At 42.6% G+C, this 18619-nt stretch overlaps 1 protein-coding gene across 5 annotated transcripts in view; it reads left to right on the top strand.

Annotated features, from left to right (window-relative positions):
- Positions 1-8478: 8478 nt before the first annotated feature.
- The window catches only part of LOC307076630 (uncharacterized protein), a 40000-nt gene continuing 29859 nt past the window's right edge, over positions 8479-18619 (top strand). For 2 of the 5 annotated variants that reach the window (XM_079737697.1, XM_079737699.1), the window contains exons 1-2: positions 8479-8798; positions 9164-9439. In XM_079737697.1, the coding sequence (XP_079593823.1) occupies positions 8643-8798; positions 9164-9439 (432 nt within the window). In that variant the 5' untranslated portion in view covers positions 8479-8642. The remainder of the gene's footprint in view (positions 8799-9163; positions 9440-18619) is intronic. The other 3 variants (XM_079737696.1, XM_079737698.1, XM_079737695.1) reach the window with 2 other exon arrangements.

Below are 18619 nucleotides of genomic sequence, written 5' to 3' on the forward strand. Positions count from 1 at the left end.
ACAAAAACAATGGTGTACATTATAAATACTTACTTACATTTCACTTAATTTAACTGTTAATTGAACACAATTTTAAAACTGTGAATGAGAGAATAAGTATGGCGAAGTTGTAGAGGAAAAATGTGGTATACGCAGAGCTTTACAAAACATCAACATCCACGTCTAAAAGATTCTTTAACCACAATTCGAAACAAAAGTTTGTTTTCATTATACCTCAAAACTATTTTAGATTTTTCAACAATTTCAGATTTTTCAACTTCACAAGTGACACATCTGTCACACATACCTGACTTGTGCTGAACAAACTAAGCCGATGAAAACCTGTATGCTAGTGTAAAGAACAAGGCAAGCTTCCCAGATAACTGCTGCCTCCTAGTAGTTGCTTGACAAGTGCATTTCTTTGTTTACATGCGATATCTAAGCATTTTATTTCTGAGTCCATGGATTCTGGCTGAACATTGGTCCGGTTTAATGTTCATGACAACCCTCTGAAGGAACTCAAAAGAATACTTCATATTACGTGGGTACTCAAGGTTTAGGCAGTAGATTGCACCCAGTAACATGGCAAAGCCTGTGGACACATCTCGGACGTCATGTAGGATTATCTTCTCCTCTATTACCAGAGCCACGTTGAAAACATCCAATGGAAATGCATCATGCAGAGGGCCTTCGTGTCCAATCAACATTCCAACTTGCATCCCGCTCATTAGCACGTCAAGGGTTTCACCATGAGCCTGAAAACATAAAGACAAAAACACACATCTTAACTGACTTAAACATCACTGCTAGGCTAATAGAGAAAGGCTACAAATGTCTTTGACATTAATTGAGTGAGTGTTGTCATTGCCTTTCTGAATGTTCATTGTTAAAGTATTCACCATCTTGAAATGAGCAGTAATGACCTTCCTGTCCATTGGATCTCTGTAATGTCTCTAGAATCTCACTTCTTTCCAACAACTTACTTAACAAATCTAAAATAGGAACATAAACAAATGAATGATTTTTTTCTTGTGGATTTAGCACATATTCAACCGGTTCAATCACTGTAAAAATCTTTCTGTAAAATGACTGCCTTTTACGTTCTGTGCCCAAAGGCCCTGCTCTTGAAAGAAATTTGAGTGGGTTCAACGATTGTATTTCATCAGACAATGATGTTACAACAGAGGCATCAGCTGCACAGTTATTTTCCTCCAAAACTTTCTCTATAATTGTTTTAATATTTTTATAGGCAAAGTCTCCAATGTCAAATAACTCATCAATTACTTCCTGTACTGCAGAATTTGAAACATGCAGAATTGTTTGCATACGGATAAATAAAGATGCCAACTGACGTTTAATTGACTCTCCATTTTCAAGAGGAGGTACACCCTTGGGTACTGAATCATATGAAGTTGATGCCTCAGTCCCAGAAACAGAATCCTCTTCTAGCACTGCATTTGTAAGTGCATGGTGTACAAAAAGCTCTGGTCTTAAACTGTTTATGGTGGACAACCTATGATAGCGAATTCTATGAGAAGTAAATGTTGACAGTACATTGGACTTGAAAGAGCAACCTGCAAACGGACATTTAACTGTTTCCCTGTTCCTCAAATGAGTCTTCAGATGGGCACAATATTTGATAATGTTACTAGGCTCTGAGAATGTACACAAATCACAGCATAACTTGGTCACAATTTTATGACCTTTTGAATGTTCTTTCAAGTGGTTTTTAAGTTCAGTTTGGGTTTGAAATGTGTTCAAACAGTCTTGATAAATGCAGACAAGGCCTGAACACCTCCGGTGATGTCCATGATGCTCTTTATAATGCTGCATTATTTTTCCTTGGCCACTGGAGGAAAAGGTGCAAAACTTACATTTCCACATGAACTGGAAGTGCTTGAATTCTGTGAACAGAAAAATGTATAATTAAATTAACATAACATTTATTTAGACAACTAGTGGTTAAGAACAGTTATCTATTAACTACAAAAAAACAACAACCAAAACCAATATTCTATGTTATTTTGAATTACATTTAGTTTATTGGATTACGTTTAGCTAACACTTATGCAGTATGATTCAACAACCCTGCAAGAATTAAAACCTTTATGGTGTTTAAAATATTCAGTTTGGGTTTGTTATAAGTAGTGTTGCTGCTAATTTTGAAGACTGTAAATTGTGATGTTGAATATTACCGTACATTATAAACTGAATAAAACAGAAACACAAATCAATATTATTATTCAATTCATCAGTAGTGCCAACATGAGTAGGCTCTAAAACCTCCAACCTGTTGATAATGATTAGTTAAGCATTTAATATATCCTATCCTTCCTTTCCTACCTCTCTGACTAAACATTAAAATAAATATATTTTACAATCTGTTCAACTCAATGGTTTAAACTGGTAAACAGCCCTGTGCCATCACATATCCTCTCCTCTGTCATCAGCCTAATCCTCTGTCAACCAAAGTAATAATTCAACTGTTCTCAGACACTTAACGTTAGTTAAAACAATATATTTTTTATCTATAAATGACGTTCATTTTCAGTTAATTCATCAAATTGCAAGTTGTCATGGGTAAATGTGTTCGAGCGACTTGAACTAGGTGGTAAACACTCAGTCGTGACGTGAATTTAAACCGCGTTGACGCGGCACGCAACCCCTAATACAAACACAAGACGAGACGAACATTTACGCTGTGTTAACATGTAACTAAACTAAATAAACGGACATGGAATTTAACAACGACATACTTGTTTGAGTGGTTATTGCAAAAGAACAGGTGACGTTAATGGTAAATGGTATTAAACAGAAAGTTGTAATGATGGTACTTGCAAGATTATAATAAACTGCCGTAGCGCGTCGTGGTTGATAAACAATTTGAAAACAGTATGAAGATAACGATTTGAAAACAGTATGAAGATAACGGAACACATAGACAAACACACAGGCAACATTTACACTCAAGCTGTGTTCGAAATCGTTCCCTATACACTCGTTCCCTATTCCCTATATAGTGTACATGATATAGTGCACTATATAGGGAATAAGGAACAAGAATTCGGACACTACGCTGAACATTTCTAAACGTAATTTGCGTCAGTAAATGCGCCGGGTATTTGTGTGACGCAGACAGATGCGCCCACATCAAGTAAACAAACTGGGCACTCACGACGAAAGCTGGAGGTTGTATTGATGTTGAATGTTACATTTCCTTGTTTAATTAATTTTGAATGTTAAATATTCTATGTTATATCCCAAATAAATTGTTGACATTTCTAAACGAAAGCCGGAGACTCCATCATTAAATGTATTCGTTTTCGAGGTTATTCGGCTTCTTCTTCTCCCCTGGAAAAATACAACCGCATTGCATTGTGGTATACGGGAGTAACTTGTAGGGAACATCGTATGTACCCTATTTTAAGTCCACTATATAGTGCCCTATATAGTGGACCACTGAGAATTCGAACACCCTAGAAAATGGCGTGCACCCTATTTAGTGCACTACATCCATGATAGGGAACGATTTCGAACACAGCTTCAGTCTCTTAATAATGTCCTGGGTAGCGTATCGCTACCGTGACCGTCACACAAGCTCCATCTGTCTGTGTAAAACATACCGGTAACAGGGGACCGCGGAAAAAAACAGCGCATGCTGCTCATTATTATTTATCGGCATAATATCCATGTTAAAACAACTTTACTAAATGAATTGGAGTAACTAGTCAATATAAAATACAAAGTGAGCAAAGCACGAGCACGAAGTGACAGCAGCCCTAACACGCAGCCTCAACCGTTAGGTGGCTAACTAGCAAACTAGCCAACTCATGTCGGGCTCGAATAAAAACTAATGTTGCAGTCACATTTTCCAGGCTATTAAAAAAGCACAACCTACACATTTAACGTTATTACGTTACTACACATGAGGTTAATGTTAAAAGACTTAATTAGAGATAGATACGAGGCTAAACTCACCTGCTGTTCCTCAGCCTCGTGTAAAGAAATCTACTTCGACACGTTCACCACTCGTCACTTCGGTCCCCGCGTCGTGTTACTCGGCCTCGGTTCTAGGCCGTTGTCAGGCATAGTCTCTTCCCGCGTGTCGAAGTAGTCCTTGATCATTTACTACAAAGTGTCTGTATTTCGATATGATATATGACTTATCTGCGGTGTTTAAATTATTCTGTTCATGCTTCAGCCTTGCCATGAATTAAAGAAGACAATTAAACTCAAAAGTCCAAATATTAATTTTGCAGCTCTCATTGGCCCACTCCCGCCTTTTCCCCCACGCCCCGCCCCCCCATCTGATAACTTTGAAACCCAAGTTCAATCAACACACACTTATCTGATAACATTTTCAAATAGTCAACACAATTAATAACAGTAAGTTCTACTTTTTAAAACTCACGCAGATGAGTTCAAAATCCAAAACTTGTTAGAGCTCTTTGTGTTAAAGAGAGGAAGTAAGTGGACTTAACTAAACGGAGCTGTCCTGTTTTACAGTGTAGCAATGTACAAATATTGCGTTTTTGTAGCTTTCCTTAATAAGTACTTGCACGCCGCCTACACTGCCCCGTCATAGGTTTGGGCTATGAGCTTGTCAGTCAGCCCCAGTGGGTCGAGGACATGTTTCATAGCAGTAGAAAGGCCAATGGCAGTTTTGTCCTTCACTTCAATGAACTCAAGAAACCGCTCTGTGACGCTGCTGTCCACCATGTATCTCAGGCCTATGACCATTTGCGATTTGCATGAGGCATCAGTGGTCTCATCCGCCTGGACAGCTACAAACTGGGTGTCCCGCAATTGCTTGGCCACCTCACACCTGTAGACCTCAAACATGCAATCCAGGAGTTCGTTCTGAATGGTGCTTGATGTCCCCTTGAACGTAGACTCCGAATCGTAGTGATGCACCTAAAAATGCCTGGGTTTACAGAGTCGGCTGACTCATCGTGACCACGCAGACCCAGTTCACACTTCCCACACAGCTTTAGGCACGATATCAGTCTCCCCAGTACATATCGGTTTTCCTCCGCCTGCTTGTTGTGCTCTAAAATGCTCCGCTGATAAGCACTTTTCAGCTGTGCCATGATGTTGACCCGTCCCAATAGTCCCAATTTCATGGCGCAATTGATATGAGCTTTGCTACTTTCATGCTTTACCGTTCTTTCCGCCAGATGCTTCAGGTCTTTAAAGCCATCAGTGGTCCAAACTGAGTCTGCGTTAGTGGTATTTCCAAAAAGAAGGCATGGAAAGCAAAACAGTGCTCTTTTTGTTGTGCTCGCAGTTAGCCATGTCTTTGTTTCAAACCACTCCATCTTGAAATTTCGGTTCGTTTTCTCACCAGGCTGGTTCAGAATGAAGTCGTCTGGTCTGTGTGGTCCCAAACGTGTTATTTCTATTTTTTCTTCCTGCGGCAATGTGCTGAATTGCACCCTCAGCAAATAATCTACGTTATTCATTGTTATTCATTAATTAAAAAACTCTTTCAAAATTGAGGAAAATCTACCGATAGCGAACTCTTCTGTAAGTCTCCTGTAACTCCTGATCTCACTCTCACTGTATGTTTTTTTTCTTAGTCTCGGGGTAGAGTTCTCGCGGGTTTCGTATTATCCCAGTCTACATTACGTAGAATACGTAGATTACGCAGTTAACGTCTAGGGGCAAATTTGAAATTGCCCCTAGCCTCAATGTTAACTTTGGCCGGTGTGGTTCGCACTCATTGGTGTTTCTATGGTAACGGTGGGGCAGCGTGGTTCTTTGCCCCTCCGGAAACAGGAAACGGAAATATAGACATAACGTTCATTCAAGCAAGCACACAGGCAGTAGAACACACGAATCAAATTACTCCAAAACAAGGCAATAATGCTTGTGAGTCAAGTTTATTCACACAAATATGTACGCTACTTTGCATATAAAAATATATGTATAGTTTGCCACGAAGTAGGAATGGATTGAGCCTTCTGCTCAACAGCGCCATCTCGTGGGTCTGGTGGGGCACTGCCCCACCTGCCCCTAATGTAGAAACACCACTGCATTGGTCTATACTGATTGGCTTTGATCTCTCAATAGTAGGCCTACAAGCTTTGTGTATTGAGTCTTGAAGACCAAATTAATACGTCACCTATTTAGCATATTTGGCTCAATCCAATATTCACTGACACCTCACTTAGAGACCTGCAATCACATCCTGTACTGCTAGAAACATTGGTAGGTACAATTGCTGTGGCTTTTGGCATCCTTCCTATGCATGAGGCACCTGATAAATCCAACAAACATTAAAGTAAAGGCATAGTAATTAGCTGAATGCTGCTTTTCCTGATAAAAGGGTCTGACTCGAAAGTCGGCTTAATGAAGGCGTTTGATTCTGAAAAGTTAAAAGGACTGGATGTTCAGAGGAGAGGGGACCTGGAGGTTAGGGGAGAGGAAGTTAGGGGACAGGAGGTTAGGGGAGAGGAAGTTAGGGGACAGGAGGTTAGGGGAGAGGAGGTTAGGGGAGAGGAGGTTAGGGGAGAGGAGGTTAGGGGAGAGGGGACCTGGAGGTTAGGGGAGAGGAGGTTAGGGTACAGGAGGTTAGGGGAGAGGAGGTTAGGGGAGAGGAGGTTAGGGGAGAGGAGGTTAGGGGAGAGGGGACCTGGAGGTTAGGGGAGAGGAGGTTAGAGGAGAGGAGGTTAGAGGAGAGGAGGTTAGGGGAGAGGAGGTTAGGGGAGAGGAGGTTAGAGGAGAGGAGGTTAGAGGAGAGGAGGTTAGAGGAGAGGAGACCTGGAGGTTAGGGGAGAGGAGGTTAGGGGAGAGGAGGTTAGGGGAGAGGAGGTTAGAGGAGAGGAGGTTAGAGGAGAGGAGACCTAGAGGTTAGGGGAGAGGAGGTTAGGGGAGAGGAGGTTAGCGGAGAGGAGGTTAGAGGAGAGGAGGTTAGGGGAGAGGAGGTTAGAGGAGAGGAGGTTAGAGGAGAGGAGACCTGGAGGTTAGGGGAGAGGAGGTTAGGGGAGAGGAGACCTGGAGGTTAGGGGAGAGGAGGTTAGAGGAGAGGAGGTTAGGGGAGAGGAGGTTAGAGGAGAGGAGGTTAGGGGAGAGGAGGTTAGGGGAGAGGGGACCTGGAGGTTAGGGGAGAGGAGGTTAGGGGAGAGGAGGTTAGGGGAGAGGAGGTTAGGGGAGAGGAGACCTGGAGGTTAGGGGAGAGGAGGTTAGGGGAGAGGAGGTTAGAGGAGAGGAGGTATGGAGCTCTTAAGCTCCAGCCTATTTTTAATTGTCTAATTTGTCTAATTAATATGCTTGGTGTTTGAGCTTTGTGTTTGGTGTGTGTAAAAAATGACTTATGTGCTTGTAGCGGAGTTTCTCATGTTTACTTTGATATGACTATTTCTACATAAAAAGGGTAGTGTTGTATGCCTTTCACTGTGAGAGTGATCGCGGTCTTCCCAAATCTGGGGGACCTCGAGTTTAACCCATTTGTATCGGCTGCTGTGCGGCCCAACATTGTATCTAGTAGATACAACACTGTATCTAGTAGATACAATGTTGCTCCGCGCAGCAGCTGGTACAAATGGGTTAATGGTAAACACGCATTGATGCGCAATCCGGTCTTAAAGGTAAACACGCACAGATGCGTGATCCGGTCTGCATGGGTTAAGAGGTTAATTTAATTAAATGTAATTAATTAATTAAGGGCACCACTAGAGGGCGCCCCCAACACATGTGTCGCACTAGGCGATTATGCCAATCGCCGGCCCTGGTTAGAGGACCAGACTCAAGGGCATTGTGATCCTGCTTGAATGTTGGTAGGAGTCGGTGACACTGGAAAAGTTGTACAATATTTCAATGTAGGATGATATCATTATTGGTCATGGTCTTGGTCCTGGATTTCATAGAGGAATCGTGGTCTTTCCTGCTTCCTGAATGGAAACATAATCACGTCGGTCTTAACAGTTTATGCAAGCAGTGAGGTAGGAGGGCATCATCACAATAACAACGGGGATAAACTATCAGTAACTTTAGAAACTCACGTAGGCCTACGCGCTTCTACAATATAAAGCCTACGTCGCATTGCGAAGAATATGCCTCATGCTCGTCTTATTATTCGTATAAAATATATAAATGTGTGTAATTCTCGTTATGGACGGAAGGTGAGGACATGTCATCATCTTTCCCAGCAAAAGCGTGACCGTTATTTTAAGAGGCCACATGTGGATTAAAAAACGCTCACGCTTGCCTAGCGGTTCGCACACAGGTTTGCGCACGACCTTTTGGCTGTTTGTGTGCTGTATTACGGTAACAAGGGTTCACTTGGCCACGTCCATGGTGGACGTCAGGAAACTGTTATCGCGGTCACCGCCCCTCCCCCCCTCACCCTTTCCCTCCCCCACCCCCTGCCGGATTCGACCGGCCGCTGGGATCAACAGTCAATCCCCCCCCCCCCCCCCCCCCCCCCCCCCCCCCCCCCACGCTTTCTACTATGCCATCAGCCCCTCCCTCACCGTCGCCCCGCCCTTTGCAAACGCTTCCCCCAACATCATTTCCAGTAAATTTCCTCACTTAAAATACTTCGAGGGGTGAGGGGAAGCGAGGACGTTGCAATATCATATCAAGCCCTTGGTTAGATACCGTTCAAGTCGAGTCCATTAGCCAAGTTTTCGCGTGGAACAATCCATAAACTTTGAAAACCGATGGACCCCAACAAGGCAGCGAGCGCCCCTGAACCAGGGTGGAATCCTGGGGAGAAAAACGCTCAGGGCATGTCGGCCCCTCCACCCTACCAAGACCACCCCCAGTACGCCAACGCAGGCTACCCTCCTCAGCCCGGACCTGGATATCCAGCCCAGGTATGCCAACACATATTTCATGTGATTTATCTCTGTTAACTTAGATGTTTTAGTGGCACAAATCCATCACTATATCAGTCCGACAATGTTAAACAAAGAACCAACAATTTTAACATATTTGTTATTTAAGTGCTTTGAATTTCAAGATCTAGGCCTTCATCGCTTAACATAACTGTGGTTTCCTGAGCTTTCTCTCGTAAATTCATCAAGAGCCCTTTCTTTTATAATACTTAGGGCTATCCTTCTAAATGCTTTAAAATATAAATATAAAAAATAATTATATTCAGTTTACGTTGGAGGTTGTCACCAACTTGGATTTTTAACTCTGTCCTATCCCATCCACGACCCACCCATCTCCTTCCCAGTACCCTCAGGGCTACTCAGCTGCCCCTCAGGGCTACTCAGCTGCCCCTCAGGGCTATGGACCGCCGCCCCAGAATGCGTACGGACAACAGCCCTACCCCATGAGCCCTGGGCAGCAGTACCCAGCCCAGCCAGGGTCTGTGGTGGTCCAGCCCACTGTCTTTGTGCACCGGGCTCCCCTGGCACAGCCGGCTAACGACTACCTCGGCTACTCCATCTTCACCATGCTCTGCTGCTGCCTGCCCCTCGGAGTAGCAGCCCTCATATATTCCATTTCAGTAAGTGAAGGGTCTTGTTTCGTCCAATGTAGTGCTCATCAACCTCTGATTGCCACCAAACTTTTGCATGTTAAATGGCCCCTTGCCAAGTCGGCGAGGAGTCTGTGTTCACCAAAGTTTAACAAAGGCTTAGGTTAGGCAAGGTTAGCTCTATCCACGACAAGCAGTCTAGAAGTTACTTAAAATCATTTAGCATTAGTTGGTTAACAGTTAGTAACATTTGCTTCATATTTTACCTGTTTTGAGGGGACTCAGCCGGCCTTTGCATGGCCTGCCATTGTTAGAGGCAAGTTACAATAGGGTTTAATAGGAGAGTATGTCTTCAAATAATTGTAGCAATAATCATCAAGTATCAGATATTAGGTCTATTACCAGTTGACAAAAACAACTCAGGGCTTCTGTCTCAGAATCAGTGCATATTGCACGTATGCGGAGGTATATAATTAAGTCAGAGGACGCCCACGTACTCATTAACCTAGTATGCACTTCTCCTTTGCGGACTTGGGGTGTGATTATGATCTCCGTACAGCTGCAGAGGTATGGCCTCCTCTGGCCTGGGCCTGTTAACCCTTTTAACCTGTTAACCTGATAACCTGTTAACCGGTCAACCTCTTAACCCGCCGGTTCGCTCTCTTCTGGCTGCCAGAACCCACCAGGGCAGTGGGCAGCCCCGTTGGCTGATGCCTCTGGGTTTTCCAAACGCTGTCCCACACCAGTTTCATTAGATATCCCTTTTTTGTCTTTGAGCCTAAACTTGTCAGCCTCAGTGATAGCTGCGCTCTGAAATATTCACCAAACCCTTGGCCACAACTCTGTGAAAGGTTTCTTTGTTTTCCCGGTTGGGACTTGGGAGTTTTCTGTGAAGGCGAGGGGGACACGATCGAAGCCAGCACAGAAAAACAGCCTTTGTGTGTTCTGGAATGCACCTCTGGCAGAATTAATAAATCAATGTTAGACGTAACTTACAAAAATGTGAAAGTGTTTTGGATGGATGGAGGATAGATTTAGTCTCCAAATGAAAAAACCTAACTCCGCCCTTCTGGCCTTTTTCCAAAGCCACTCCCCCAAAACACATGACTAGTTCTTTACCTTCAGAAATAGGTCTGCATGGCCTTGTGGAAGACTGGTCAGTTGTAATGAGGGCATGGGCAGAGATACCGCAGGTAGCCGGTGGGTTGGTACAGAGACAGGTATCCAACCATTTCATTATGGCTGAATGAAATGGTTGGATGGGCATAGTACTGTCCTGCGACATCTACAGATACCACTTCCTTTTTTTGGTGCAAGTTCTGGATTTATTGACTGCTGTCGGCATGTCCAGATCATTTCAACAAATGACAAAAAGTACAATTCCCTTCCATTCCTGTAATGTGTGTAGTTTATCTTCCCTCTTGTTAAGTAGCCAAGCGAATGACCATTGACAGTCGATTCATGTGGCCAAGTCAGGCCACTCACATTACTGCGTGCATTTAGCTTTTTGGATGTTGAGGAAATACAAAAGCAGGGATTCAGAACACACCCCTACAATCCTACAATACAGTCTTTCCAAAGCTGCGTTTGTTAGCTGACTCTGAGATGCATGAAAATAATACACTTTTTATGAAATTAGGACTGTCTGTAGCCACATCCCTCTGTGATTTGTTAAGGTTATTTAAAGATTTTAGGTTGGTTGATTTGGTTGTCAATAATTGTAGCTTTTGTATGGTCTGTCCATGTAGACACACTTTCTGCACAACAAAAGCACAAAAATTGTACTTTTCACAAAGTATGAGGGAGGCTTAAGCCCAGAACACTTGAATCCCGCTTCCCAGCCCATCCGATAAACAACAGAAAATGTGTTTATGTCCTAGAAGTCACGCACAGGAAGGCAGAAGTGGATTCCTGGAATCAGGGGAGGAAAGGAGAGGGGAGGAGGGAATGTTTATCAGAGAGGTTTCAGCTAGGGTTGGCCGCTGTTATATTTTTCCCAAATGGTTTTGATAATTTTCCAAAGCTAGGGTGTGGCTATCAGTGTTTCGATGATGCTTATATGTTATATGAAATATATATATATATTTCTCCAAACTGAGTAAAGTTTGGCTAATTCCCAACGTGTGACATCATCAAATGACCATTCTTAAATGTAGTCAAAACAGGAAAAACACATTTGATGGTGAGCCAAAAAAGGCACCATCTTGAATGACCTTTCCTGCTCAAAATTACCATGAAATTGAATTCCTTAGTATAATGTGGCTGAAATCCAAAGTAATACAAGGTTGAAGACGATTCAGACTCAGAACAGAAAGAATACCTATTGCGTTGTTGCTTTTTAGTCTATAGGTTATCTGAAATGGACTTTGGCAGAGACTTGCTTCCGTTTGGGATTTTACTTCATAGATTACTCTGTCTTGTGTCTTTGCATCAAAATGTACAGATATACATTTCCCAATGTACTCACTACCATGTTCCATGGTACTCACTACTCAGTAACTGAGTAGCTAAACACTAAACTGCATAGCAAACGCGACATGGAGCAGCAAAGACACACCCCTGCGCAATCCATTGTGTGGTGAGTTGGTTGGTGTGGACATTGAGATGCCAGTGGACGCCGATGCTGATTTGTTTGCATCTATAGCGCCTTGAGACCAAATGGCCATATGTTGAAAAACAAATAATAGTTTTTCAATTCTCAAGACGGGAAAGTCTCCACTAGGTTATCGAGGAAGCTGGTACCTCCAGTTGGATAAGGGATGTTTTCAAACAGCTTTAGTTCGTCCAGTACCGAATCCCTTACCCAGGGCTCAAGTCCCCCACAGAACAGAAGGATCCGGTAGTGAAACCACCTGCACAAAACTCCCCCTCATTTAGATCACCAAACTGGTGAATTTTGAGAACAAAAATATGACATATCAATTACTGACAAATTACTTGCGATCTGCTGGTACTGATATGAATGTCGATGACACAATATAAAGGTTCATACTAAATAGGGTTGAGGAGTTTTCAGAAAGCATTTAAGAAAAAATGACTAAAACACAGTGCTGAGCCTTTATACTACTAGATTATTATTATTATTATTATTATTATTATTATTATTATTATTATTGATACTATTAAATTCTGTGCATACCAAATATTCTCTCACTCCCCCCCCCCCCCCCCACACACACACACACACACTCATACACACACAGCTGCCCTTAATACAGACTGCTGGGTTTAACCCAAACAAAGGAACTCAGACTTTCTTGAGTGTGTTTGTTGCACACAAGGCCGGAGGTGACCCGACCCGAGTCGGGTCCCGTACTACCCCAGACACCGACCAGCACCCCCCAGAGAAAGAGCGGGCCCTCCCGGACCGGGTCCACGGGGCCCCCATTCATTTTTAATGCGTTTTCTGACCTTTTTTTCTTTTTCTCCCTATTTTTTTTATTATTATTTTTTGATATTGATACTTTGGCCGCAAAAAATAGACTATTGAGGTGCCATAGGCTAATTTCACGAGATGTAGTCTCATCAATGTGTCGGAAACAATGAGTCTATGTATTACGTCTCCACACGCAGATTGCAGGGTACTTCATGACCAGCCTCTGTTTACTGAATGAAAGCTTCCTTTTACGGAAGCCAACAGTAAGTAGATTCCAGCTTAGGTTACAATCTACCGTACCAAGTAATATAACTTGATGTTTTTTTTCCTTTTTAAATAAAGGTCACATGCTCTAAATGAAAATACTGTTGAATCTGTATTTTCTTGATATTTTATTTCATATTTTGTGTTTCATATTGTTTGATCACTTCGCTACAGAACACACTGATGTGCTGATCTGTTTGTTTTCATACCATCGGGATTAACATAGCGGCCTGCTGAGATCCGCATCGCTTGTTTGTATTCCAGCAGTTTGATACAATATTTGCGTAACGTTTTTTTCGGCTACTTTTACCACATGGCTCAAGCGGAAAATACCCTGTTCAAAACAGGTCTGTGATAAGGAGAGGGACTAAGATTCATTTTCACACTCAATCATGCTGTTATGCTGTCTTCCGCAGTCATGCTGTGGTAGTCATGCAGTCATGCTAAGCAGATTTTTCTTTAGAGAGAGAGAGAGAGAGAGAGAGAATGCTTGTTTGCACAACCCACAAAGATAGGTATTATTTTCCTTGCACTCACCACACCACCCACCTATTCATTCATAGCACCGCTTCAGGCTAACACATTTCAAACAGATAGTAGTTTACCAGATCAATAGATGATTAGTCTTTTCAAAACACAGGGGGTTGACACTATGTCATTGAACAAATTTCAGTGCTTACAAAGAGTTTCAAAATATCATTAAAATGTAAGTCTGTGTATAATAACTTTATACACAGACTTACATAGTCTGTGTAAAATAAGCAATTTATATTCCAGCTTTTGAAAAGCTGATGGGTCCAGTACACTAATGGGTCCATTACACTCTCAGTGGCTCTGTTTTTCCTGTTCTTACTGGAAGTCATTCCAGTCGTTGTTGATACATTCCCACCTTCTTCTTTGGTACAAAGCAGTTTCTTCCTACCAGTCTCTCGCTCTCGCTCCCTCACTCGCTCCCTTCTTTTTCATTCGCTCTTTCCTTTTGTTTGGTTGCCCAAAGCAAGGCACTTGAAGTGGTTTCCTCTGAAAAAATTGCCTTCTCTTTGGGGGAATTAGGTTTTCTTGGAATAAATAAAAGGTGTATCTACTGTTTTGATAAAATTGCTTCTGTTCTGCTGTGGAATTATTGTTATTTGTTTTGCGTCAGAGCATTTCTGGTGTGGGTTTCCGCTCTGGAACATCTTGAGTCAACAGGATGTAGAACCACAATACAAAAAAAATTTAAAAACGTGTTTGTATAATATACTTGGGACCTTAACATGGTATGGAATTGCTAAAGCTATCATGTTTATTTTTTCAGACACACTCATTTAAATAATTAATTTGTAAAATGGAAGATGAAATTGACGTTTCTGAACTGGTGTATGGAGTCTGAAGAAGGCTACAGTTAGATATAGTGGTTGCCACTCTCATATTGTGGCTGAGAGCTGTACTCTGGGCTCACTTACATACTGTAAAGACACAGATGGAAAGAAACAGTAATTGCTGTAGATCCATGAACATAATTAGATCCATTTGGTGCAGCAGGCAGGAAGGAAGCTACATATTGTACCAACCCCAATGAGCAATATAGCCAAAAGCATTCAGCCTTTTCCTTTACGTAAGCCTTTTTGTTCCCTTTCTCTTTGTAATTTGAAGTAATATCATATTCATAGTAATATGCTAATGACCATTTAGTAAACGTTATATCATATGACTAAAACTTGAAACCAAGCTCTGAAAGAAATCAGCAGCTCAAAATGTTTTTATGGCTGAAATGATAATGTTTTCTCTTGAAGTTTTTTCTTCATTTGTTTGATGACGCCAGATACAGATGGGACTTCAGAAATTACTTCCTGAATGTTTTCTTCCATCTCTTCACGCTATATTTATTTATTATTTTGGTTCATACTGGGTACTTTGCTTTGGTGTTCCTCTAACAGTTAGTAACAGTCTTCTGTCATGGACACAGGTAAATTTCCATCCTACTAGATTATATTGCTCCCTGCAACACTAGACATTGAGGCTAGGTTACCATCACGCAACACTTGTCAGCACAGCCCAAGATGGGGTTTATTCCGTCCAATACAAAGTGAACGGGATGCCTTGTCTCGTGATCAATCGTGGTCCGTCGCAAATGTAATTAGGAAATCAATGTGGTTATCACTTTTTAGTCTGAGTTGCTGAATTACAGTACATAAGTTCCTTGTTCATTAAAATGATCGTTACACGAACGGCAAACATGAGTCTGCTAGTTAGTTAACACTGGTCCACTCCAGTGGTTTACTTAAATTCATGCAAAGGGTGAACTTCTACTTCTAGTTTTTGGAATGTTCTGTGAATTAATTCTCGGGTGTATCAGCCTCAAAGAGACCCCAGTACAACAGAACATAGGTAGTTCAGGGCTTTTCAATCTAAAAATGATAAGGACAGCCTGTCATACATTTGCCCGACAGGAGCTCTGTTTAGCAGTACCTGGCAGGTGTTTGAAGTGGCACAGGTCTGACCTCTGTCACTCGTTTCAGCATGTGTGTGTGTGTTTGTATGTATGTGTATGGGTGTGTCTGTGTGTGCCTAGGTGTGGCATATTCCTACCAGCGGTATATATAGCATAGCCATGTAGGACTTTCAGCCTTTTCACACCGTACACACATAGTGTAGGGGAATGTCTGCAGACTGCTGCTCCTTATATCTGACCTCACCAGTAACAAGGGGACACAGAGACGTGTGTGTGTGTGTGTGTGTGTGTGTGTGTCTGTGTGTGTGTCTGTGTGTGTGTGTGAGTCCAGAAAAACTCAAAATGATTCCATATTATCCTCCCCTCTCTCTCCAATTACTTTCATCAGATGATGATTCTTAGCCGTGGACGTTTTCCATAAACGTAGACTCCACCACTCCTTAGCGCTTCCTCTTGAGCTATCCCTTAAAGCCACTCCTTACTGTAGTATTCTCTCACAATGGGATGCCCGCCCATGGGATATTATGGCTGCGGATTCACATACACATGAAGGATGTGATAGAATCCATCACCACATATTAGGCAAATAGGTAGAACTGTCTGTCTACACTTGCTCACATGCAAACTGGACCTTGGCATCAGGGGCGATGACCCCATCTATACTGTATATACCCAGTCAAGAGCAAAGTTGACTGTTGGTCCCAAGAGGCTGTACAAGTGGTGAAACAGCTGTGAGCCGAACAGGAACACAAATGCAAAAATACCCATTTTTCATTTCCCTAACGGTGGTTTTGAATGAGGAACTTATTATTCAAAAATGAGACTGATAACGTTTCATGAATGCATACTCGATTTGTCTTTCTAATGATTCGTAAGAAATATTGAATAATGATTTTTTGTGTATATTAATAGTTTTTAAATTAGTATTAAAGTACATTACATGTACAATAATTTATAGTTACAGCCCTCCCGCACATTCCAAGTTTGCTAATAACTTGATTGAACAATATATTTGGAGTACACTGAAAGTGTATAAGGTGTTTATTATAATCAGTGTGTAAATATACTTAAGTGGGCTATATAGTATACTATATAAGTTTCGCTATGGGCTATATATATAATACTTGAAGTTCAATTGCTGTAGATAACGACACGCTGCAAACCAGCCAAGTTATATGCATCTATGACATAGCGCTGGTATGATTGTTTATCTGTAGTGTAATTATAGTATGATAACACACTGTTATGTATTACTTCATAATTCTAACCTAATAAGGATGCCTAGACCAGGAGTTGTAGTCAACATAGTTTTTACTGGATCTACATAACTGGGAACATTAATCAATGCGCACACATAGAACAGGCAACGCATACAACAAAAAGTAGTTCCTTCATTATGTGGGTATACCACATACATAACAATTCCTCCCTTCCAGCTTTGACCTAACCTGTAAACATCAGAAGGTAAGTACTGTGTTAGATAACTATAACTATAACAGAAATAAGACACTTAATCAATCTTCAAACAAACATCACTTGATTACAACAACAACAAAGGGGTGGTAGTCAGTCATGACTACAAATCAAGTCTCTGAGGTGCTCTGTGATTTCTCTCAGGGTAACGCCTGGGTGGAGAACCAGTGGAACTTGGTTGGCGTTCAGCAGCCCCTGTGGATTCAATGTCATCATCAAAGTCCTCTGGTGCTGTTGAAGCAACCTCCTCCGAGTCTTCACGTGTTATTGAATCCTTAGCCATGGTACTGCAAGCCGTTGCCTCCAGTAGCTGGTCAACATGCCTGCGCCAGACCATGTCAGGCCCTACACGCACGGTGTACGTCAGTGGTCCGGTCTGTGACAGAATCTCCCCCAGCTGCCATTTCTGTTTTTTACCTCTATAGTCTCTGGCAAGCACTTGGTGTCCCACACTGAAGGTTCTCAGTTGTTTTCGTGTTTGTCCACTTGTACACTGTTTTTCCAGGACATGTTTGCGAATGTCTGGCTTTAGCAAATCCAAACGCGATCTCAGGTTCCTGCCCATGAACAGCATCGCTGGTGTCTGTCCCGTTGTAGTGTGTGCTGTGTTTCGATAAGCCAGCAGGAAGTTTGCCACTTTTTGTGGTAACAACGTTCCCTCCTTCCCACTTGCTTTCATCGACTGTTTGAAAGACTGTACAAAGCGCTCCGCTAATCCATTTGTTGCAGGATGGTGAGGAGCTGAGGTAATGTGCTTGACACCATTCTTCCTGATGAACTTCTGGATCTCCTCCCCAGTGAATACGCTTGCATTGTCACTCACCAGTTGTTGAGGCAAACCCGTGCGTGAGAAGAGTGTTCGCAGCATGTCCACAGTTTGAGCAGATGTGGCCTGTTTCACTGTGAATACTTCGGGCCACTTTGAGTGGGCATCCACCACAATGAGGAACATCCGATCCATTAAGGGTCCTGCATAGTCAATGTGAATACGTTGCCATGGAGTAGTGGGCCACTCCCATGAGTGGAGGGGTGCTATCTGGGGCTGGCGCTGTATCTGCTGGCACCCACTGCAGGTCTTAGCGAGGTTTTCAATTTGGCTGTCTATGCCAGGCCACCAGACGTAGCTTCTAGCAAGGCTTTTCATCTTTACTACACCGAGATGCCCTTCGTGCAGTGACTCCAGCACTCTTGAACGCAGCTTGGGTGGCACAATGACACGTGAGCCCCACATGACACAGCCTTGACACACTGATAGCTGGTCACGACGGGTGGAGTACTCAGGTAGCAGGGGGTAGCCATGAGTTGGCCATCCATTCAACGTCAACTCATATACCTTGGATACTGAGGGATCTCTGTTGGTTTCCTTTTGTATCTGAGCTCTTGTGACCGGAAGTGATTCCAGTTGGGTCAAGTGGAACGCGTCAGCTGGATCAGTCATGTTCCCCACCGGGTGTGGCTCGTGTGGGAGGCGTGAGAGTCCATCCGCGTTTCCGTGCTCTTTTGTTCCTTTAAATTCAATGGTGTAGGTGTGAGCACCTAGAAACAGAGCCCATCGTTGCAAGCGTGCCGCTGCCATTGCTGGAACACACTTTCGAGGGTTAAATATCGACACAAGGGGTTGATGGTCCGTGATCAATGTGAAATGCTTTCCGTATAGATATTG

The sequence above is a fragment of the Pollachius pollachius genome (assembly GCF_949987615.1).
Source record: "Pollachius pollachius genome assembly, chromosome: 1".
NCBI classification, from domain to species: Eukaryota; Metazoa; Chordata; class Actinopteri; order Gadiformes; family Gadidae; genus Pollachius; species Pollachius pollachius.